At 41.9% G+C, this 26,064-nt stretch overlaps 1 protein-coding gene across 1 annotated transcript in view; it reads left to right on the top strand.

Moving 5' to 3' along the window:
- Window positions 1-7,993: 7,993 nt before the first annotated feature.
- Window positions 7,994-26,064, top strand: part of LOC122931762 (gastrula zinc finger protein XlCGF8.2DB-like) — a gene marked incomplete at its 5' end in the record, with an annotated part of 46,585 nt that continues 28,514 nt past the window's right edge. Inside the window, one exon of the mRNA XM_044285820.1 lies at window positions 7,994-8,618. Within this exon, the coding sequence (XP_044141755.1) occupies window positions 7,994-8,618 (625 nt within the window). The remainder of the gene's footprint in view (window positions 8,619-26,064) is intronic.

Here is a 26,064-nt window from a genome sequence, read left to right as displayed (position 1 = left end):
GCAGAGCCGCGGTTTGCGGACCGCAAAAAACGGAACGGTCGTGTGCATGAGGCCTAAAGTTGTCACATGGGTATTTACCTCTAAGGACCAATGCACACAACCGTGTCAGTATTTTTGGTCCGCAAACCACCGATCCACAAAAATGTATACTGGCCTTGTGCACAGTGTGGACATATTAACTAAAGTCTGCATAAGACGGTGAAGAATAGGACCTTCGTTCATCCTTAAATAGAGATATTCATATATGTGAATTATAGAAGGACAGTCCAGTGGTTATAGGTCTGGATGGAATGTATCTCATCAGGATGTAAAATGCTCATTGTTTACACTGATTCTCATATGAAAAGGTCTCGGAGTCTCCCAGGAATCTCTTACAGATGCTAAATAGGAGTGTGAACAATAGGTCTCTACCCTGCAAATACAATGTGTAAGTGAAGGACCATCTCAGGAGGCCAGAAAATTGTAAACTGGTTGATGAGAAGGGGGCACCATTATTCTTCCATTGTATATTGTAATGAGGGAAGCCAGATCTCATAATGAAAGGGTTCACTGATTATTAAGGTGGGACTGGGCGTCTCCTGGGGGAAGAGGAGGAGCAGATAGCTATAGCCACCAAAGGGGTATAAAAGACCCAAGCATGGCTCAGAAAGCTGGAATTCACAAGGGAATTTACTTGTATCACTGACTTGCTGAGGAGAAGACACTGACTGGAGATCAAGTCCTGAGTGTGTGGAGGGTCTATGTCTGGTAAGTGTCACTGAACTGACTGTAAGTGGATGGAATTATAAGATATTGCAATCTGTGCTGTGTATAAGGACAATGTGTCTCTGTCTGTAATGTCTCTTGTGTATGTCTCCATGTAGATCTCCATATAACTCCCATCATAACTGGACACGGATTTTTCACCTTTTACAATACACATTTTCTACACTTCTTTTTGTATTTCATTTATTGCTCTGCACCTTAGACTCAGACCCAGTAAGAGGAAGGAAATTTGCTTTGCTAGATGCAGGAGCTATGCATCTTAGTTGTGGTTCTTCTATCTGCCCTGTCTGTGTGGTCACCTAGTGAGACATAAGGTTTACCTTGTCCAGTTCTATGTCTTCTGTGCAGCTCTGTCTGTTCACCAATGGACTCACTCCGCATGGGGAACAGGCATCTGCTAGTCTGGTCCTTTGCCTTTGTGGAGAAAGCTCCTGAGTTCTCAGGAGGAGGACATATAGTCCATGTATCCAGCTCTGCCTGTGACCATCATGCATCCGTTCTGCGCCGGGTCTGGGTATCGGTCTTGTTTTCTGGTTCCCATTATGCCGTGTCTGAACAGTGTCCTGAGTTTGTTTGGGTTCCTGTTTGTGTGCCTGTGTTCCAGTCCATCCCATGAATGTCTGGACTGCTGGTTCTTGCACCAATGTCTGTCTCTGCTTGTAAGTGGCCAAGTGCACCGGGACCATCCTGCAGGTGCGACCAGTGAGCCCTCGGCTAAGTTTATCCCCACCATCAGGGGCTCTGTGAAGAACGGGGCTCACTGAGTTTCCATCCTCTGGGTTTGGCCCCTGTTTTGCCTGATAAAACTGTTGCTAACACTACTACGAAGCTCTCACTAATACACAGATTAGGCACAAGTTATAATAAAGCAAAACAATTACTTTGATTTGATAATAATATTATGGTTGACAATAAGAGTTATCGTAATTATAAAACTACGATTATCCTGACTACCGTAAGTAAGAGTAAAGCATCAATACATCACCAGATATTGCAGCATCACCCTTTGCCCACGGATTGGGGGAATCTAACAATCAGCAAAGGGAAGAGTCTGGGAACTGGGCAAGGCACGTCTGCCGCGTCTTCTACCAATCCCCAAATTCCACTTGGAAATCCCGCTAATTTTATAAGCAAATATGATTTCATAAACTCGTGAACGGGAGTGTAAGTGCGTGATCATATTTACTTGATCATGTGCCGAGAGAGAAAAGTCTTATTATGAGAAAAACTTATATGGACACGTGTTCATGCACAATAACTTGTCTTTCTGCTCAGAACATCTCGTGACAATGCCTGAGAATCCACTTTGTTTTCCTGAGCTCCAGTACCTCAGTACTTTTCCACTTCTATACACGGCCATACTAACTAAGGTTTCATGACTACTTGAGTGTCAACCACCATTATTCCACTCATTCTTATACATGCGTATTACATTTGTATCACAGCCCCAAGTCAAACCAGTGCACTTGCTCCAGTGGTATTACCTGCTGTGTGTGTATATATATATATATATATATATAGGATTGTTCTATTAGGGGCCAGCTGTTCTGTTACGCAAAATATGGAATGCACACGCACGTCATCCGTATTTTTTGCGGACCGCAAAACACATACAGTCGTGTGAATAAGCCCTTAAACAGAGAAATTGAGTTTATGAAGTGTAACCCCCTCCCACATTATATCGCACATGTACATGAGGGAATGCGGTCTCTTGCCGCACGTGCATGTACTGACAGCAATGGTGGCAGTTTAACCCTTAACATGCCACGGTCAGCGCTGACGTCTGCTTGTTCGGGCTTTACAGAGGGAGGGGTCTCCCTTTGACTCCATCACCCCTTATGCTGCAGGGACAGGGGGCCGATCAGATCAGAGGCTGATCGCTATGCTGTACGTGTCAAAGGGGCACTGGATGGCAAAGTTGGGGCACTGTGGATGTCACTGTTATGGGGGCACTGTGGATGTCACTGGGGCGCTGTGGATGTCATTGTTATAAGGGCACTGTGGATGTCGTTGTTATGGGGGCACAGCATGGCATAGTGTGGGCACTGTGGATGTCACAGTTATGGGCGCTGAGTAGAAGTGATAGGGCTCGTGCACAGAACCGTATCTGTTTTGCGGTCTGCAAGTCGCGGATCCACTAAATAAGGTTACTGTCCGTGTGCGATTCACATTTTGTTGCAGTCCCATTGAGTTCTATGGGTTTTAGATCTGCATTATGAGGACCAGAATAGGACATGTTCTATCTTTCGCAGAACTGACATACGGATGTGGAAAGCACATGGACGTCATCAGTGTGTTTTTTACATCCATATGTCAGTTCCAGTAAAGACAGAACATGTCCTATTCTGGTCTTCAAAATGAGGACCTCAAATCCATAGAACTCAATAGGGCTGCAAAAAATGTGGATCGCAAAATGGATACCGTCATGTGCATAAGGGCTTAGATACACACAGGATCATACAAGGCAGGATTAGATACACAGCTCAGCAGGCAGTATCGCACACAACAGGATAGGATTAGATACAGATGTGATTGGATACACTTGCTGATTTAAGCTGTTTTTCACCCTCTGGAGATAGTGAGGGAAGAGCCTGTGGATGGTCAGTGATGGGATTAGATACACCGCTCTGCAGGATGTATCACACAGGATAGGATTAGATACACAAGTGAGGGCAGAGCCTGTGGACGGTCAGAAATGGGATTTAGACACTGGGTGAGAAGTAGATTCCTGTCTGTGTAGTGGGTGTGGCTACTGCAGACCGAGCAGTGTGGGGGCGTGGCCAGCCTGTGACTCATCACTGTGCAGTGCAGCCAGGCTTGTGTATCAATAAAGTTATATATTCAGCAAAACAAGAAGGGAAGAAAGTAACCAGATCTGCCAGGATAGTCTGATGTCTTCCAGGGGGAAGGAAAGCTCAGACATGAAAAACAGGTATTGGGGGCTTATGTATGCATGGTGAGGGGTGTTAGGGGCACATAAAAATAATTTCGATTTTGGGACCAGACAACCTCTAAGTCCTTTATGAAGTTACTCACTCACAAAAAATAAATTGTACTTACCTCATCCATTTGATCATGAAGAGACGGTGCGGGCGGTGATCGGAACAAGGTACCTGCTCCCAGGTACCCTGGGACAATGCGCGGGGGTCCTGTGACCGCCTCCCCACCCCCCCATGTCAGCGCTCGCAGCAAACCGCAGATCAACTCAGACCTGTGGCTTGCTGTGTTTCCAGGTTATTCGGGTCTCTGGGGATCCGATAACCCGGAACAGGATGGTGATCGGTGGTGTGATAATACACCACCAATCAGCATCCTGCAATCCTAAGAGGTGATGGTGACATCATCTCTCAGGATCGGCTCTGATTGGCTGCAGGGCGGGCGGTTTAAATTATTGCAGCGCTCCTCTCCTCCTCCTTTCTGTGTCCGGGAGCCAAGGAGAGAGGCGATCTCCAGAGCCAGCACCCCCCTTCTGACCCTCCACAGTGCCATCTGGCACTAAAAGGTATTTAGGTAAAGGTTAGGTTAGGCAGGGATATTCAGGAAAAGTTTAGTCCACAGCACAACTGTGTGACCCTAGACTCACCAGGGGTGCTGCAGCTTGCCCCCCTCCCCCACACACATTTTTTTGGGCGCAAGCTTTTTTTAAAAAATTTTCTGCATACGCTGACTGGCCGGCACTCTTAGCGTCCGGCCACTGTTAGCGAATCACACACCCCACCGCTGATCAGCTTCGGACAGCTGATCAGCGAGTTGAAATTTTTTTTTCCCTTTTTTTTCTCTGTTAGTTTTAGGGATAAGTCCGCGAACATCCGTGCCCCCACACACACGCACACTAAATAAAGATTTCCACACACACACACTCCCCTATGGCCCGTCGTATGTTCTCAGCCGAGGACTGTGCGGAAAAATCAACGTGGCCTCTCTATCCACTCCCTCCAGGTACCTATCATAAGGGGTGAGACCCGTGCCCTTACCAGTGAAAACCTGTTGCTGGTCAGATATAAGGACAAGAGGGATGTCCTTGTACTGTCCACAATTCACGGTAACGACATCACCTCTGTCCCTGTGCGAGGTACCGCGGCAACAGTCCTGAAGCCGGATTGTATCATTGACTACAATCGGTATATGGGAGGAGTTGATCTCTCTGATCAAGTCCTCAAGCCATATAATGCCATGCTGAAAACCCGGGCATGGTACAAAAAAGTTGCCGTCTACTTGGTACAAGTTGCCTTGTACAACTCTTTTGTGCTGTCCCAGAGTGCTGGCAACACAGGGAAATTCCTTCAGTTCTATGAGGCAGTCCTCAAGGCCCTGAACTTTTCTGACCGGGAAAGAGCAGGCCGGAGTACCTCGGGAACTGGAGGCGCCCGGATCGTCCCTGGCCGACACTTTCCAGGTATGGTCCCCCATACTGGAAAGAAGGGACGGTCCCCAAAAAAGTGCAGAGTGTGTCACAGGAGTGGGATACGGAAGGACACCACCACTCATCATCCGGGCCTCTGCATTGACTGTTGCTTCAGGGAGTACCACACTTCAATGGAGTACTAAATTTATAATCCCCTTCCCTAATTTGAATTCCATTCAGCCACTGACAATCTGAAAAAAAACTATGATTCTCAGACTTGAGACACTAAAACAAAAAATGTTTTTTTCAAAAATATTATTTTGGAAAACTAAAATAAATAAAAAAAAGGTGACATATTGGGTATTGCCACGTCCGTAAGAATCTGCTCTATAAAAATACCCTGTGAACTAACCCCTCATATGAACACGGTCAAAAAAAAAAAATTTTTTTGGTCACCTTACATCACAAAAATTGTAATAGCAAGCGATGAAAAAGTCATATGCCCCCCAAAATAGTGCCAATAAAACTGTCCTCTCATCCCGCAAAAAATTAGCCTCTACCTAAGCTAATCGGCTAAATAAAAGCAAAACTGACTTAGCCTGTAGAGTTACTAAAATGTTTTTTTTTTTGTTTATAAAAGGATAATATAGTGTAGGACATATTAGGTATCTCCGCGTCCATAAGAATCTGCTCTATAAAAATACCCCATGACCTAACCCCTCAGATAAACACGGTCAAAAAAATTATATAAAAACTGTGCCAAAACTGCTATTTTTTTGCAAATTTTCCATTTTAATCCGTTTTTTTTTCCATTAACAAAGCAATGGTTAACAGCCAAACAAAACTTAAAATGTATTACCCTGATTCTGCAGTTTACAGAAACACCCCATATGTGGTTATAAACTGCTGTATGACCAAACGGCAGGGCACAGAAGGATAGGAACTCCATATGGTTTCTGGAAGGCAGATTTTGATAGCCTTTTTTATTTTTTTTGGGGCACAATGTCCCATTTGAAGAACCCCTGATGCACCCCTAGAGTAGAAATTCCATAAAAGTGACCCCATCTAAGAAACTATACCCCTCAAGGTATTCAAAACTGATTTTACAAACTTTATTAACCCTTTAGGTGTTCCTCAACAGGAATGGAGATGAAATTTCAGAATTTTAATTTTTGGTAACCTCGCCTCACAAAAATGTAATATAGAGCAACCAAAAATCATATGTACCCTAAAAATAGTCCCAACAAAACTGCCACCTTATCCCATAGTTTCCAAAATGGGGTTACTTTTATGAAGTTTCTACTCTAGGGGTGCATCAGGGGGGCTTCAAATGGGACATGGTGTAAATAAACCAGTCCAGAAAAATCTGCCTTCCAAAAACCACACCTTTCCCTCTACGCCCTACCGTGTGCCAGTACAGTAGTTTACGGCCACATATGGGGTGTTTCTGCAAACTAAAGAATCAGGGCAATAAATATTGAGTTTTGTTTGGCTGTTAACCCTTTGTTACTGCAAAACCCTTTGTTACTGTAAACCCTTTGTTACTGTAAAAAAAAAAAGTATTAAAATGGAAAATTCCCCCCCCCCAAAAATCTGAAATTTAATCTCCATTTGCCATTAACTCTTGTGGAACACCTAAAGATGAACGACGTTTGTAAAATCAGTTTTGAATACCTTGAGGGGTGTAGTTTCTAGAATGGGGTAATTTTTTGGTGGTTTCTATTATGCAAGCCTCACAAAGTGACTTCAGCTGAACTGGTCCTTAAAAAGTGGGTTTTTGAAAATTTATGAAAACTTCCAAGATTTGCTTCTAAACTTCTAAGCCTTGTAACGTCTTAAAAAAATAAAATGTCATTCCCAAAATGATCCAAACATAAAAGTAGGCATATGGGGAATGTAAAGTAATAACTATTTTTGTAGGTATTACTATTATAGAAGTAGAGAAATTGAAACTTGGAAATTTGCTAATTTGTCCAAATTTTTGTATTTTTTTTATAAATAAAAATGTTTTTTTTTACTCCATTTTACCAGTATTATGAAGTACAATATATGACGAAAAAAGCAATCCCAGAATGGCCTGGATCAGTTAAAGCATTTTAAATTTCACACATAAAGTGACACTGGTCAGATTTGTAAAAAATTGGCCTGATCCTTAAGGTGAAATATGGCCGTGCCCTTAAGGGGTTAAGAAAAAGGGAAATCGGTGCAGAATAAATATAAGTTTAGTGATCAATGCCAATGATTCTCCTGTGTGTTATACTGAATTTGGTGACAGATTTATTTTATTTAATGTATTTAAATCTTATTAGCAGTTAGTATTTATAACGTTGGTACATTTTTTTAATCTGCATGTTATGTTATGTTTATCTTACATTTTATATGTTAACTGTTTCTGTGTAATTATCTTATACATTTTTTTTTATATGTTAACTGTTTATCTTATACATTTTTTTTTTTCTTCAGGTGAAGACTGGATAAAAGGCTCCCAAGGTCATCTAATCTCCTTCTTATGAAATAGAAGGTAATCAATCCCAAATTAGCAATAATAGAACTGGACATAATCTGGGTGAGATGTCTGCAAATTCTGAATATGGGAAATATTTTGAAAATAATGCTAATCTTTCTGTGCACAAAGAAATCCAGAAAGATGAATGGTCATCTTCCGAAAGAGAGAAAACATTTAATGTGATATCAAGTGTTGCTGAAAATCAGAAAACTCACACAGGAGAGAAGCAATTTTCATGTTTGGAATATGGGAAGTGGTTTAAGAGTCAACATCATCTTAATATACACCTGAGAACTCCTTCTGGGGAGAAGCTATATTCATGTTCAGAATGTGAGAAATGTTTTAGTCATAAATTAACTCTTGTGAAACATCAGAGAATTCACACAGGAGAGAAGCCATTTTTATGTCCTGAATGTGAAAAGTGGTTTACTAAGAAATCAAATCTTAATACACATCTGAGAACTCACACAGGAGAGAAGCCATATTCATGTCCTGAATGTGAGAAATGTTTTACTTATAAATCAAGTCTTATTAAACATCAAAGAATTCACACAGGAGAGAAACCATTTCCATGTCCTGAATGTGAGAAGTGTTTTAATCAGAAAGAACATCTTAATAAACATCTGAGAACTCACACAGGAGAGAAGCCATTTTCATGTTCTGAATGTGAGAAGTGTTTTAGTCAGAAATCAAATCTTGTGCAACATCAGAGAATTCACAAAGGAGAGAAGGGATTTTCATGTCCCGAATGTGAAAAGTGTTTTAGTAAGAAATCAATTCTAGAGGAACATCAGAGAATTCACACCAGGATTAAGCCATTTTTATGTCCGGAATGTGGAAAATATTTTATTGGTAAATCAAATCTTGTTGTACATCTGAGAATTCACACAGGAGAGAAGCCATATTCATGTCCTGAATGTGAGAAATGTTTTACTTATAAATCAGTTCTTATTAAACATCAAAGAATTCACACAGGAGAGAAACCATTTCCATGTCCTGAATGTGAGAAGTGTTTTAATCAGAAAGAACATCTTAATGAACATCTGAGAACTCACACAGGAGAGAAGCCATTTTCATGTACTGAATGTGGAAAGTGTTTTAGTGAGAAATCAAGTTTTGTGAGACACCTAAGAATTCACACAAGAGAGAAGCCTATTTAATATACAGAATGTAGGAAATGCTTTGGATGTAAATTAAAGGGGTTGTCCAGGCTTTTAATCCCTTCATGTATTATGACGTAACTGTATGTCATAATGCCTGAGGGGATGTATCTGACCTGACAGGGAGCGGAGATTGCGTTGTGCCCGTCATTTAACCTCTCAGGTGCTGTGATCAATGCAGATCGCTGTAACTGTGAATGTAGGCAGAGGGATGCTGCTTCTTCTGGGTGCAGTTCTGACATGCATTCAGGATGCAATTTTCAATTTAGCTAGTTTGGCAGCCTTGTTAACCCAACTAGCTAAATTGAAAATTGCATCCTGAATGCATGTCAGAACTGCACTGTGTGCCAGTACCCTCTGCCTTCTGATCGGTTGCCATGGCAGCCTGGACGCTGCTGAAGTGATCCAGGCTGCCATGGAGTTCTCCATACTTAGCTATGCACGAGTCACAGCTCAGAATGGAGAGTAAAAATCCTATTCACCCAAGGGCTCATGCACACAAACGTATTTTTTTCCATGTCTGTTCTGTGTGTTTTTTTTTTTTTTCTGGATCGTATGCAGAACCATTCAGTTCAATAGGTCCGTAAAAAAATATGGAAGTTACTGTGTGAATTCCGTTTCCGTATGTCCGTTCCGCAAAAAAGTAGAACATGTCCTATTTTTGTCTGCATTACCAACAAGGATAGGACTGTTCTATTAGGGGCCAGATATTATGTTCCGCAAAATACGGAATGCACACGTACGTGCTTTTTGTGGATCCGCTTTTTGCGTACCTCAAAATACATACGGCTGTGTGCATGAGCCCTTATAGAGATCTATTAGGGTGAATAGGAGACGGGCTCAAAAGATCCCATGTACTAAGGGTCATATTGGTATTTAAAAAAAAAGAAGTTAAATAAAAAACAAACAAAAAAAATCAATATAAGTTTAAATCACCCCCTTTCCCAATTTTACATATAAAAATATATAAACAATAAAAAATAATCATTAATTATCGCTGTGTGAAAATGCCTAAACTATTAAAAAAAATCCTATACAGTGTACGCCGTACATACCACAAAAATGGTATCAATAAAAAATATAGTTAAGCAAAAAACAAGCTCTCTGTCACGGTGGGGAGTGGGGGGACTCCTCACCATACAATGAGAAGGGATTTTGGAAATGCAACTAGGCCAGCGACTGGGATAAGGGAGCAGGTCACCTCCTAAAGCATGCCTAATCCTCGCCCTAACTGCTTTCGGATTTCCTATAAGACTATTCTGAGGATAGGTCATCAATAGTAGGAGATCCCGGACAACATCTTTAAGTCTAGTGAGACATCTGAATATTCATATGAGGGAGAATCCATACGTGCTTAGAGTCTAGGAGGGATCCATTGTAATGTTCAGAGTGTAGAAAATGTGGAAGGTGTGGAGCTTAGTTTTAGGACCTGCTGCTTCACCTTGATTTCTGATCTATAATGTAAAGGTGTTTCCAGGATTAGAAGAACAACTCCTTTACTCCAAAACATCTCCTCTCCTGTCCAAGGGTTGAGCGCATCATTGTAATTCTGCCACATTAACTTTAATAGAGCCATACTGCAATACCAGACATAACCTAGTGGACAGATGTGGGGCTGTTTCTCTAAGAAAGCAGCCACAAGTTCTAATCCTGTACAACCTCTACTAATATCTGGATATAATACAGAAAACTATTATTACTACAACTGTAGATCAGAAAATCTTTTAAGGTTAGTTGGAGTCCTATTTGTCCGAAGTGACCTTGTGATTCAAGTAGGGTGGAATCAGTTCTGTTGTATTTGCATGTAATTATAATGTAATATAGCCGCTGAGTTATTTAATAAAATGTACCTGTATAGCGCCACCTGCTGTTTGCTGTTTTCCTTATTTCTCTATCCACCTAAGTAACATTACTGAGGAGGACGCACATGCTCACTTATATCCTTCATCGGTCACCAGCCCTTTCCATGGTTAGAAGCAGGAATAACATGGACAGGACGAGAGCTGCGGCAGAAAGGACATGCTCTGTGAGAAAGGACATGCACCTGAGCTGCCAGCTCATTGAAGAAATGAATTATCTACAGGCTGGTAGAAAGAGACTTTTGTGTATTGTATGCGTTTCAATTTTCATTTTTTTAAAATTAAATAATTCATTTAATTGTAGAGTAAGAATAGTTAAATGTGAGTTGATGGGAGCAGTGTCAGAAGCGGAGCAAAAGTATATAAAGAATAATCAGAAAGGAAAATATTAAAATGGAAGAACATGACAGAATAAATGACTGAGTAGGTTACCCCGGAAAAAACTTCTGGCTGAGTTAGTTTGTAAAAGTAAATCTTTTATAAATGATCTGATAGGAACTATGAAGGAATATGCAAAATTGCTGGAGACAGACAAGGCAGAAGATGTGTGTGCGCTGTTTAGGAGGATGGTGGTAGTAGTAGTGGCAGCTAAGTAGCAGGTAATGGAAGTGGCAGTAGGGGGATTAGCAGCAGCAACATGATAGTAGGAAGGCAGACAGTGGCATGATGGTGGCAGTAGCTGTACAGCACACAACATGGCGGTAGGCAGGCAGACAGGAGCAGTGGCATAATAGGGCACCCTCTGAGCAGATCTAGTCATCGGCCTCAGCCGGAGGATTGTGAGAATATGCATGGAACTGCGACTCATTCCTTTTGATGAAAATGATATTTTATACACTGGTGAAGGACAACTTGGTTTGCTTGGGTGTCACAACTAGAGATGAGCGAATTTAAGTTTGTGAAGTTGAATCGATTAGAATTTCAGGAAAAATTTGATTTGTCCCGAAGTCTATTTTCCTTTCACTTCATGGCAATGAATAGTATTTTTTTTCTAAAATGGCAGCTGCACATGTTAGAAAGAGGAAGTAAGAAGCCCGGGAACGAGGGAGCACCCATAATACCATGCAGATAGCCAATCAGCAGCTAGCCAGCCCCTGTGATGTCACAGCCCTATAAAAAAAAGTCTCCTCCTGCTCGGTCTCTGCCATTTTGCAGTGAACTTATTGCAGTGAATACTTATTTATTGATTTTTAAATAAGTCAGGAAGATTATACAATTCAACATTTCTGGTAACAATGCAAAATACATTGGTAGATATAATCGTCACTAATACAAATGTCATAAAACAGAACATTCTTCCCCCTCTCCCTGAATTCTGTTGTGCGTTGATGCAAGGCACCTTGGAGGACCCTCAAGAACTGGCCGCAATCTGTACAGGTGTACGTCCATGAATAATCTCATATAAGTACCATGTGGTGTGCTCAAAATGTGAAATAAGTTTAGAAGCGGTGGAATTGGAGAGAGTATTCATAAATAAAGACAATTTTTCCAAAAATCGTTAGGTCAACTTTTCTTTATCTGATAAGGCAAAAATCCAATCCATATGAAATAGGAAGGTTATCTTGGCTTTGATAAAAGGGATAGAGGATATTTCTGGGTCGAACCATTGATGTAGAATACTTTTCTGCGTAGCAGCCGCCCAAATATGTAATAAAGCTTTTTCGCATCTAGGGAGACTGTGTTGTTCATCAGCTAATATGTTAAAAAAAAGGCCCACTCGAGAGTGATAGTGAAGGATATTTTGTATGTTGTTAGTATATGAGATTTCACTTGCTCCCATAAGTCTTGAATATACAGTTGTGTTCAAAATAATAGCAGTCAGACATCACTAACCTGATCAATCACTGTTTGTGGTAGAAATGATATTTCTACATGGCAAATAATTTACAAGAGTAATAGAAACCCAACAGACCAAACAGTCATGACATGCATGCTGCTGATTCTCTGTAATTCAATCACTTATTGAAAGGGACATGTTCAAAATAATAGTAGTGTGGAGTTCAATGAGTGAGGTCATTCATTCTTTGAAAAATAGGTGCCAAATATTGCCCTTATTTAAGGAAGGAAGGAAGGCAGCAAATGTAGTTCATGCTGGTTACAGTGCATTTCTCTCTAAAATTCGGAGGAAAATGGGTCGTTCCAGACATTTGTTCAGAAGAACAGCGTACCTTGATTAAAAAGTTGATTGGAGAGGAGGAAACATATAAAGAAATGCAGGTGGCTCAGCTAAAATGATCGCAAATGCTTTAAAATGGCAACCAAAACCTGAAAGACGTGGAAGAAAGCGAAAAACTACCATTCGAATGGATAAAGGAATAGCCAAAATGGCAAGGATTTGGCCAACAATCAGCTCCAGGAAGATCAAAGAAGGTCTAAAATTACCTGTGAGTACTGTTACAATTAGAAGACGACTATGTGAAGCCATGCTATCTGCAAGAAGACCCCGCAAAGTCCCACTGGTGAAAAAAAGACTGAAGAGGTTACAATTTGCAAAAGAGCACATTGACGGCCTAAAGATACATTTTGTGGACTGATGAAAGTAAGATTGTTCTTTTTGGGTCTAGTGGCCGGAGACAGTTTGTCAGATGACCCCCACAACACTGAATTGAAGCATGGTGGCGCAAACATCATGATATGTGGATGTTTCTCATACTAAGGTGTTGGGCCTATTTATCGCATACCAGGGATCGGGGATCCGTTTGAATACATCAGAATACTTGAAGAGGTCATGCTGCCTTATGCTGAAGAGGAAATGCTCTTGAAATGGGTGTTCCAACAAGACAACGACCCCAAGCACACCAGTAAACGGGCAACATCTTTTTTCCTGACCAACCAGATTGACGTTATGGAGCGGCCGGCCCAATCCCCGGATCTTAATCCAATAGAAAATTTGTGTGGTGACATCAAAAATACAGTTTCTGAGGCAAAGCCAAGAAATAGAGAAAAACTGTGGAATGTAGTCCAATCATGGTGGGATGGAATACCTGTTCACAGGGCCAGAAGTTGGTTGACTCCTTGCAACACAGATGTCCAGCAGTTCTCAGAAACATCGGTTATACAACTAAATATTAGTGAAGTGATTCAAAGGAAAGCAAAATCTTCAAAAAATTTTCAGTTTATATAGTGAATGCTTCAGTTTGTAAAGAAGAATACAAACACTGCTATTTTTTTTGAACAGTCTAATAATCACTTTTCGTCAATTTTTTATTTTTTTTTAGAGGAACAACACAAACTTGATATATTTTTCTTCATGTTTTGATTTGGAATAGAATGTGTAGTGTTCCCAATGCATTTGTGTGGATGGAAATAAAAGTTATTAGAAGAATTTTGAGCTTTATTCACTTTTTTTAAACACACTGCTATTATTTTGAACACAACTGTATGTGCAACTCCAAAGATGGTGGTATAAATCTTTGTGTCGGGTATGTTACATTTAGAACAAGAGTAAATGCAGTTAGGAGACATTTTATTTGTAATCTTTGGTGTCACATAAGCCCTATGGAAGATTAGCAATGCCATATCTGTATAGCTGCTGATCGGAGAATGTTTATGGATTTTTAAAGTAGCCTCTAATAGTGTTTTCAATTCCAGACTTGGAAAATCCTTGAGCCACTTCCCCGCACCTGTGGTAACTACATCCCAATCTATTAGGGGTTTGAGAAATCTGAATATATTACTGGTAGAGGAGATCTGTGTTCTGAACCTTTTAAGGAATATGTCTAAGCAAGCCCCTCTCGACTCTTTCGGAATACTGTGCATACATATACGCAAAACTATGGGCTTGTAGATATATAAATTGGTGATAGGTAAAAGCTGGGAACCGTTTAGAAGCTTCTGTGTAAGGAAGAATAAAGTAGCTGGAGTCTAATAAATCCAAAATCATAACACATCCCTGTGAGGCCAAGGTAGTGGATATCCTGGGATGTCTGCCTCCCAGAAACCCTAGGTGACCAATAAAGGGTTGAAAGAAGGTATGCACACTATCCAGTTTACTAAGTTTCCTGACTTTATGCCAGGCCTGAATGGTATTCCATAAAACAGGGAATTCATGTATATATAACAGTGCCAGCCACAGATCCCCCACCCACCCCATAACAGTGCCATCCACAGAACCCCCACCCCATAACAGTGGCATCCACAGCCCCCCCCCTTAACTGTGCCATCCACGGACCCCCCCTGTAACAGTGCCACCCACAGATCCCCCCTGTAACAGTGCCATCCACAGATCCCCCCTGTAACAGTGTCCGTCATCCACAGATCCCCCCGTAACAGTGTCCATTATCCACAGATCCCCCCGTAACAGTGTCCGTCATCCACAGATCCCCCCCATAACAGTGTCCGTCATCCACAGAGCCCCCCATAACAGTGTCCGTCATCCACAGATCCCCCATAACAGTGTCCGTCATCCACAGATCCCCCCATAACAGTGTCCGTCATCCACAGATCCCCAGTAATAGTGCCACCCACAGACCACCATTAGTTCCAAACCCACCAAAAGCACACCTTTGGTTAAAAATATTTTTGTTGTAAATTGATCCACATTTCTTTCTTTTTTTATTCTCTTATACGTTAATAAGGATACAGTGTTATGCAGAGGTGTACTTATTAATTATAACAATTTTATAGACAAATGATACTATTTACAGTCGCGCGGGGGGCGCAAAATGTTTTCTTCTTCCTGGGGGGGGGGGGGGGGCATGACAGAAAATAATTGAGAAGCACTGGTATAGACTAAGGCCTCATGCACACAACTGTGCCGTTTTTTGCGGTCCGCGGAACAGAACGGGCGGCCCATTGTAGAAATGCCTATTCTTGTCCACAAGTTTTTTTTGCGGAGCCACAGAATAGAGCAAACGATGCGGAAAGCACACGGAGTGCTGTCTGCATCTTTTGCGGCTCCATTGAAGTGAATGGGTCCACATCCGAGCCGCAAAAACCACTGCTCGGGTGCAGACCCGAACAACGGTTGTGTGCATGAGGCCTAATGCGTATCCTCCTGGAGGAGTTCCAAATGAATCATCTAAAGGTTATTAGAAAAGGTTTAATGTCCGCTGCGTGGAGTAGAATAGGGAGAGTTTGAATTAAATAGAGCAACTTAGGGAAGGCTACCATTTTGAGAAGATGACAGCGGCCAGAGTAAGATAATGTAAAATGTTGCCAGGAGTGAATTAAGGAAGTAAGTTAGGTAATAAGAGGACGATAATTTGACTTGTACAGTTGTTCTGGGTTGGCTTCCAACTTGACCCCCAGATAAGTAATGGACTCTAGGTGCCATTGAAATGGGAATGAAGTACCCCAATGATTTCTGGCTGTGCGGAAAATAGGAAGAGCCTCTGGTTTATGGAAATTAACTTTGAACCCAGAGATAGTTCCAAAGGATGCTATCACTGACACAATCTCTGAGATAGCCTGATTTGGGTTGGAGATTAATAGCAATATGTCATCAGTAAAGGCTAATAGTTTAGTCTCCACTGAGCCTGTGTGAATACAACGAAACGATGGGAGAGATTCAAGGGATCTAAATAAGGGATCTAGTGCTAAATTAAATAGAAGAGGGGATAGTGGACATCCTTGTCTCGTTCATCTGCATATTTCGAATGAGGAGGAACAGATGGAGTTGATCCAAATCATAGAAAGTGGACTATGGTACATCATCTAAACAGCAGCACAGAACATAGGGCCAAAGTTTCGCAACCTGAGAATTTCCTGGTGGTAACTCCATGACACTCGATCAAAAGCTTTGTCAACATCTAGGCTAACTAGGATATTGTTAGTTTGTCTATAGACTCTGTTGAACGAAATTGCCCCAACTGTTGTCCGGATGTTGTAAGTAATAGATTTTCCTAGCATAAAACCTGTTTGTGATGGATGTATAATCTCTTATAGAATTGTTTAAAGTCTGTTTGCCAGTATTTAGTAAATATTTTAAAATCTGTATTTAATAGCGAGATGGGACGGTATGATTCTACTAGTAGGTGATCCTTACCTGGTTTTGGGAGAACCGTTATGCAAGCATCATTAAACCCATCAGGTTTAGTGTTAGAAGAGATAATGTGATTATATAAGAAAAATAGATGTGGGCTCAGAGTAGTGCTTAATAGTTCACTCCCAAAGCCATGAGGACCTGGTGCTTTAGAAAGCTTGAGAGATTTGATACTGGCAGTGATTTCCTCTTGACTAATAGAGGCATTGAGAATTAATCTATGGTCATCTGTTTAGGTGGGTAATAAATTATTGCTGAGGACAGCGGACCCCTATGGAAGTGTCTTCTAAAGGATCAGTATATAACTATTCAAAGAAAGATTTGAACTGTTCTCCAATTTCCATAGGGTGAGATATGTAAAATCCCATATTCAGCTTTAATTTCGAGATTTTTGTGGCAGAACAAAAAGGTTTAGTGAGGGATGCTAGCACTCTGCCTTGTTTGTTACCCCAATGAAAGAATCAGTGTTTTTGGTAATTAACATCTAATAAAGCCCGCTCATGAGCAACTGTTTTAGCCTCCATCTTAGCAGTTAGATATTGTTGTTTTGTTTCGGGAGTGTTACAAAACTTTAATTTCTTATACGCCTGTGTAAGGGTTTTCATGAGAGGAGGTCAAGGAGGCCATTAGCTTCTTCTTTTTATGAGAGACATTGGAGATAATCTGTTCTTGAATAACTGCCTTAGAGGCTGCTCAAAAAAGGTTGATATCCTCCCTATGTCCCTCATTGTCAGAGGCGTAGGTCAACCAGAAAACATAGACTTAAAATCCTCAGAATGAAATAGTTATGAGGGAAAATGTCATCTTTTGGAAAGTTGAATAGGCGTAGTTAAAGCTAATTAAAATTGACAGGAGCATGATCTGAAATGTATATATCCATAATTCTGGAAGATTTTAGGAGGTGAATGGAAGCATGTGGAATCAGCCTATAGTCAGTTCTCGCATGAGAGTTATGGACATGTGAATAATGTGTAAAATCTGAATCTGTGGGATGTTGCAATCGCCAGGGGTATATTAGGTGTAGAGATGTCCCGAAACTATTCGCCGGCGAACAGTTCCCGGCGAACATAGCTTGTTCGCTGCGGCAGGCGAACATATGCGATGTTTGGTCCGCCCCCTATACGTCATCATTGAGCAAACTTTGACCCTGTACCTCACAGTACGCAGACACATTCCAGCCAATCAGCAGCAGACCCTCCCTCCCAGACCCTCCCAGCTCCTATGAAAAAGCAAGGACAGCATCCATCTTAGATTCATTCTGAAGCTGCAGTGTCACAAATTTGACTAAGTTGTAATCGCAATGCGATTAATACAGGTTATATTAATCGCATTGCGAATTCAACTTAGAGCTGGGTTCCTAATGGTTACAGTGGCATTGCTATGGTTGGTGTCATCCGGTACGGTAGAAAATGGTGTCACCCCTGCCCCCCCCCCCCCCGAAGCCATAATAAAGAGATAAAGAGAAAAAAAAAAGAGGTCACTAAGTCAGCTCCAATCAGATATCTGCATAGACCCAGAGTCTTGGTCTATGTGCAGATATCTGATTGGAGGTGACTTCTTATTTTCTCTTTTGCACATAAACGTTTAAACTATATTCCTTAGTAAAAATGACCAGTCCACACCATGTGGGTCTATATTTATGAGGGCCCCCCTGAGCAAAGATTAGTAAATGTGGCCAGATGGCCCCAGTCCACAGTTCAACCCAACCCCTTATGTCTCCTGAGGCCGTCTCTATAATAATCCACCAGTAATTTATGAATGGGGTTAGGTTATTAATTATTATTGGGGTATTATTAAAATAATTTGGTCTATAAAGTCAGAGCCGCTCTACCTACCTCCTCCTCCCGGCACCAGAGACTCCTGCAGGGCAGCTGCCGCGGCGCCCCACCGCTCACCAGGCTGCAGTGAGTCACACCCCGTCCCCCTTTACGACGTGACGGCGCAATGTGCTTGCTTACTTGCGAAGTTTAGGAGTTGAACTTGTGACTCGAGTCAGAACTCCGTGCGCCGGCGGGCCACGGGTGACATCCCATCAGACTGATGTCATCCGGAGCGGCCTGCACCCACCGCACCCCCCTCGCAACGCCACTGAATGGTTGTATTGCTAGAATATAACGAAGATTGAGAATATAGTGCTATATTTGTTATATTCGTCAATTCTAGCAATACAACCATTAGGAACTCAGATCTAAGTTGAATTCGCAATGCGATTAATGCAGGTTATATTAATCGCATTGCGAATTCAACTTACCACACTCTGCGTCAACTACGTAATTTTCTCTGGGAGTTTTGCCATGGATCCCCCTCCGGCATGCCACAGTCCAGGTGTTAGTCCCCTTGAAACAACTTTTCCATTACTATTGTGGCCAGAAAGAGTCCCTGTGGGTTTTAAAATTCGCCTGCCTATTGAAGTCTATAGCGGTTTGCCTGGTTCGGCCGTTCGCAAACATTTGCGCAAATTCGTGGTCGCCGTTCGCGAACGGAAAATTTTATGTTTGCGACATCTCTAATTAGGTGTAAGTGATCCATAAGAGTTTGAATAGCATTAGCCGTAGAGGTGGGAGAAGAGGTACGCTGTTGAGATCTATCCAAAAACACATCCTGAACATCATTAAGTCTCCTCGCACTATGACGTTGTCTACATCGCAGCTGGCTATGGCCTCCAGCAACGATGCAAAAAAAAGTCCCTATTGGAAGCATTAGGAGCATATGCATTCACTAAACAGTAAGTTGTACCTTCAATAATAACCTTAACCAGGAGGTACCTGCCCGCTGGGTCTTCACTAGTTTCCAGAATTTCATGTTGAATTAGAGAACTAAATAGTATAGCAACGCCTCTCATTTTCCTAGCGAATGAAGCAAGTTGGGTACCATCTGTTACACAAAGGTGGATGATTCCCTTTGACCCAGTGGGTTTCCTGTAAAAATATAATGTGTGATTTAAGTTTATGCAGGTGGTTTATTACTTTTTTCATTTGAATGGAGTGTTAAGGCCATTAACATTCCAATTACACCGGGCTAAAGTGGAGATGGTGGACACAGCAGCATTGGTAGGACTCTCCATTTAACCAATACCGGTGGGGGTCAAAAATGATATGAATACAATGAAAACAGGAGGGAGGAAAACCCGTCCCAGCAAGCAGGCATCCCTCCCAGCATCTCCCGAGGTCCCCAAAGAAGCACGCACACAAATCCCCCCCATAGGAATAATCATAGAACAACCCGCCACCACCATGCCACCCATCGATCGGTGAGGGCAGCATCATGGCAACGAAAAGAAAAGTGAACAATAAAAAAGAATCCATGACTGGAGTACAACTTAAAATTCCCAGCACTGAGATGACTAAAAGTCTTCAATCTTTATTCCATAAATTTAAAAGATTACACTTCTTCACGTGGACAGCGGTAACACCACGAACGCGTTTCGATCTATTAGATCTTAATCATGATATGGGTCAAATGCAAGTATAATACTCTTATATACCTAGAATGAAAATGGCTCCACCAACCAGGTTGGAATTGCCATTACCACACAGGTGGTTTTGATATCAGCCATTCCTTGCATTTAACCCCTGCTGTTCACAATTGCACATAAAAACAATGTCATATAAAATAAAGTAAATGTGCAACAGAACATCTGACACCCAGTTGCATATATTTTTAAACTTTGATGAGGCAAATCTAAACATTCACAACTCAATCTAAAAAGGAAATTTCCCTTTATAGGCGGGGATATTGCATGAGCATATATAAACATGCATGGATTTGGAAAATGACATAATTTCTCTGAATCTGACATGGTCCACTAAGACACATAAGTAGATCAGGGCCACTATATTGAATTCCATGACATTGTACAGCAATTCATCTACAAACTGGATTCCCAAAAAGTTGGGACACCATACAAATCGTGAATAAATACTGAATGCAATGATGTGGAGGTGCCAACTTCTAATATTTTATTCAGAATAGAACATAAATCACAGAACAAAAGTTTAAACTGAGAAAATGTACCATTTTAAGGGAAAAATATGTTGAATCAGAATTTCATGGTGTCAACAAATCCCCAAAAAGTTGGGACAAGGCCATTTTCACCACTGTGTGGCATCTCCCCTTCTTTTTACAACACTCAACAGACGTCTGGGGACCGAGGAGACCAGTTTCTCAAGTTTAGAAATAGGAATGCTCTCCCATTCTTGTCTAATACAGGCCTCTAACTGTTCAATCGTCTTGGGCCTTCTTTGTTGCACCTTCCTCTTTATAAAGCGCCAAATGTTCTCTATAGGTGAAAGATCTGAACTGCAGACTGGCCATTTCAGTACCCGGATCCTTCTCCTACGCAGCCATGATGTTGTGATTGATGCAGAATGTGGTCTGGCATTATCTTGTTGAAAAATGCAGGGTCTTCCCTGAAAGAGATGACGTCTGGATGGGAGCATATGTTGTTCTAGAACCTGAATATATTTTTCTGCATTGATGGTGCCTTTCCAGACATGCAAGCTGCCCATGCCACACGCACTCATGCAACCCCATACCATCAGAGATGCAGGCTTCTGAACTGAGCGTTGATAACAACTTGTCCTCTTTGGTCCGGATGACATGGCGTCCCAGATTTCCAAAAAGAACTTTGAATTGTGACTCGTCTGACCACAGAACAGTCTTCCATTTTGCCACACTCCATTTTTAATGCTCCCTGGCCTAGTGAAAACGCCTGAGCTTGTGGATCTTGCTTAGAAATGGCTTCTTCTTTGCACTGTAGAGTTTCAGCTGGCAACGGCGGATGGCACGGTGGATTGTGTTCACTGACAATGGTTTCTGGAAGTATTCCTGAGCCCATTCTGTGATTTCCTTTACAGTAGCATTCCTGTTTGTGGTGCAGTGTCGTTTAAGGGTCCGGAGATCACGGGCATCCAGTATGGTTTTACGGCCTTGACCCTTACGCACAGAGATTGTTCCAGATTCTCAGAATCTTCGGATGATGTTAGGCACAGTTGATGATGATAGATGCAAAGTCTTTGCAATTTTTCGCTGGGTAACACCTTTCTGATATTGCTCCACTATCTTTCTGCGCAACATTGTGGGAATTGGTGATCCTCTACCCATCTTGGCTTCTGAGAGACACTGCCACTCTGAGAAGCTCTTTTTATACCCAATCATGTTGCCAATTGACCTAATTAGTGTTAATTGGTCTTCCAGCTCTTCGTTGTGCTCAAATTTACTTTTTCCAGCCTCTTATTGCTACTTGTCCCAACTTTTTGGGGATTTGTTTACACCGTGAAAATTTGAATCAACGTATTCTTCCTTTAAAATGATACATTTACTCGGATTAAACGTTTGATCTGTCATCTGCGTTCTATTACAAATACAATATTGACATTTGCCATCTCCACATCATTGCATTCAGTTTTTATTCACGATTTGTTTAGTGTCCCAACTTTTTGGGAATCCGGTTTGTATTTTTTTTAACCCCTCCATCTCTAATTTACTTAGAATTCTGTATTAAGAATGCTATTATTTTCACTTTTATAACCATGTTATAAGGGAAAATAATAAAGATCGGGTCCACATCCCGATCATCACCTAACAACCATGCGTGAAAATCGCACTGCATCCACACTTGCTTGCGGATGCTTGCGATTTTCACGCAGCCCCATTCACTTCTTTGGGGCCTGCGTTCTGTGAAAAACACACAATATAGAGCATGCTGCGATTTTCACGCAATGCACAAGTGATGTGTGAAAATCACTGCTCATGTGCACAGCCCCATTATAGTGAATGGGTTTGGATTCAGTGCGGGTTCAATGCGTTCACCTCACGCACCCATTGCACCTGCGCAGAATTCTCGCCCGTGTGAAAGGGGCCCAACTCAGGCATAATTTACTATTGATGTCACCGCATTCAAAAGGTTACGGAACTGGGAGAGAAAAAGCAAAAAATCATAAAACATTGACTAAAAGAGCTAAAATTCTGAGTCCCAGGAGAATAGAGGTCTTTACCAATTTCCAGGGCAACTGGAGCCCGTTCTCTCAAACCAAACTTTTAAAACACATTTTGCAAATTAGAACAAACTGAACCTCAATAGGTTCACTCATCTCTGGTGCTGTCCATGCCCATAACAGCTGCTCCAGGTTTCCACCGAGGCATATACCTTGCACACAGCGATAATGGCAATGAGTGGCCCAAGTTTTTTTTGGGAGAAATAATACCGGCTATGTATCTTCAACTGAGTCTGAGCACAAACCATCAACTTTCTAAAGATGTTGGACTCTACTAAATGTTATGCAAGTGACTGCACAGTCAGCATCTTGGCCAGGTGGGAATTGAGCTTGACACTATTGGATTGCTGGGCATATAAAGTTGTTTTGTGGCCATGCATTCCAGTATGGATAGCTGACGACGAAGGAGGAATCTGAGCAGAAGCAGCAGAAAGTGATGACGATGATGTGAAAGACACCGTACCGCCTGTGGATGTCTCCTAGCTGCCACAAGGGAGACCAAGAGCAGGAAGAAACTCTTGTTCCGGATGCTGGTGGCCACCCTTGTTTGCCAACAGAATGGGGTGATGCTGCTTCATGTGGTTCAGGAAGACTGGAACAGTGGCCTGAACTCACCCAGTATGCACCGTCTGTTCTCTCTTGCCCAGCCTCCAGTGTCATATCAGGGAGGATTTTCATCATGGCAGGAGATGTTGTGACACCCAAGCAAACCAAGATGTCCTTCACCAGTGTATGAAATATCACTTTTGTCAAAAGAATGAGTCATTTATTAATGAGGATTTTTACAATCCTCCAGCTGAGGCCGATGATTATATCTGCTCAGAGGGTCCTTATCATGCCACTGCTCCTGTCTGCCTGCCTACCACCATGTTGTGTGCTGTACAGCTGCTGCCACCATCATGCCACTGCCTGCCTTCCACCCATCATGTTCTGTGACATACAGCTACTGCCACCATTTTGCCACTGTCTGCCTTCCTACTATCATGTTGCTGCTGATAATCCCCCTACTGCTACTTACCTGCTACTACTACCACCATCCTCCACCACACACACACACATCTTCTGCCTTGTCTGTTCTAAGCAATTTTGCTAATTTCTTCATAGTTCCTATCAGATCATTTATAAAAGATTTACTTTTACAAACTAACTCAGGTAGAAGTTTTCCGGGTAACCTGTCATTATATACTTTTGCTCCGCTTCTGACACTGCTCCCATCAACTCACATTTAACTATTCTTACTCTACTATTAAATGAATTATCTAATAGTTAATAATAAAAAAATGAAAATTGGACTTCATACAATACACGATAATCTATTTCTAACAAAGATAAAACCAGCCTGTAGATCATGTGGATCCAATGATGTTCCCATTCATTTTTTCAATTGATCTTGTAGATTTATTTCAAGCTGACAGCTCAGGTGCATGTCCTTTCTCACAGAGCATGTCCTTTCTGCTGCAGCTCTCGTCCTGTCCATGTTATTCCTGCCGGCACCTGTGATGGCTTCGAACCATGGAAAGGGCTGGTGACCGATGAAGGATATAAGTGAGCATGTGCGTCCTCCTCAGTAATGTTACTTAGGTGGATAGAGAAATAAGGAAAACAACAAACAGCAGGTGGCGCTATACAGGTACATTTTATTAAATAACTCAGTGACTATATTACATTATAATTACATGGAAATACAGGAGAGTTAATTCCACCCTAATTGAATCACAAGGTCACTTTGGACAAATAGGACCCCAACTAATTTTAAGAGATTTTCTGATCTATAGTTGTAGTAATAATAGTTTTCTGTATTATATCCAGATATTAGTAGAGGTTGTACAGGATTAGAACTTGTGGCTGCTTTCTTAGAGAAACAGCCCCACATCTGTCCACAGGTTATGTCTTGTATTGCAGTATGGCTCTATTAGGCCTCTTTCACACGGGCGTCTTATTTTTGGCCCGGATAAGAGGCGGGTGCGTTGCGGAAAAATGCACGATTTTTCTGCGCGAGTGCAAAACATTGTAATTCGTTTTGCACTCGCGTGAGAAAATCGCGCATGTTTGGTACCCAAACCCGAACTTCTTCACAGAAGTTCGGGCTTGGGATTGATTTTCTGAAGATTGCATTATTTTCCCTTATAACATGGTTGTAAGGGAAAATAATGGCATTCTGAATACAGAATGCATAGTAAAATAGCGCTGGAGGGGTTAAAAAATAAATTTAAAAAAGTTAACTCACCTTCTCCTCTTGATCGCCTAGTTCCTGGTCTCTTTACTTCTTGAATGAGCTGTGGGCTAAATGACCTGTGGTGATGTCAGATCACATGCTCCAATCACATGGCCCATCACCGTGGTGATGGAGCATGTGATCTGACGTCACCACAGGTCCTTTAGCCCACAGCTCATTCAAGAAGTAAAGAGACCGGGAACTACGCGATCAAGAGGAGAAGGTGAGTTAACTTTTTTTTTTTTTTTTTTTAACCCCTCCAGCGCAATTCTACTATGCATTCTGTATTCAGAATGCTATTATTTTCCCTTATAACCATGTTATAAGGGAAAATAATACAGTGAATAGACTGTCACCTAGCAACCATGCGTGAAAATCGCACCGCATCCGCACTTGCTTGCGGATGCTATGCGATTTTCACGCACCCCATTCACTTCTATGGGGCCTGCGTCGCGTGAAAATCACCGCTCATGTGCACAGCCCCATAGAAATGAATGGGTCAGGATTCAGTGCGGGTGCAATACGTTCACCGCACGCATCGCACCCGCACGGAAAACTCGCCCGTGTGAAAGGGGCTTTAAAGTTAATGGGGCAGAATTACAATGCTGCGCTCAACCCTTGGACAGGAGAGGAGATGTTTTGGAGTAAAGGAGTTCTTCTTCTAATCCTGGAAACACCTTTACATTATAGATCAGAAATCATGGTGAAGCAGCAGGTCCTAAAACTAAGCTCCACACCTTCCACATTTTCTACACTCCGAACATTACAATGGATCCCTCCTAGACTCTAAGCACGTATGGATTCTCCCTCATATGAATATTCAGATCTCTCACTAGACTTAAAGATGTTGTCCGGGATCTCCTACATTGATGACCTATCCTCAGAATAGTCTTATAGGAAATCCGACAGCACTCGATCCGCATCCTGAAAAAAAATTGATTTATATGCTACAATAAAGAATACACCGTGCTGAACAGAGAAATGTCTCCTGGGATTACTTATACATTATCCTCAGGATAGGTCACTCCCGCTGATCAGCTGTTTGAGGAGATGGCTTGCGCAGTGTGCACGTGCCGCCTCCCTTCTTTCTTCCTGTTCACCGCTACTGTCCCATAGACATACAGCGGAGAGCAGGAAGAGAGAAGGGAGAAGGCACGTGTGCACTGCGCGATCCGTCTCCTCGTACAGATGATCAGTGGGGGTTCCGGGTGTCAGATCCCTACTGATCTGATATT

Source organism: Bufo gargarizans, chromosome 3 (assembly GCF_014858855.1).
Source record: "Bufo gargarizans isolate SCDJY-AF-19 chromosome 3, ASM1485885v1, whole genome shotgun sequence".
NCBI classification, from domain to species: domain Eukaryota; kingdom Metazoa; phylum Chordata; class Amphibia; order Anura; family Bufonidae; genus Bufo; species Bufo gargarizans.
Note: the sequence above shows the minus strand (reverse complement) of the source record. Positions and strands in the feature narration are given on the sequence as shown.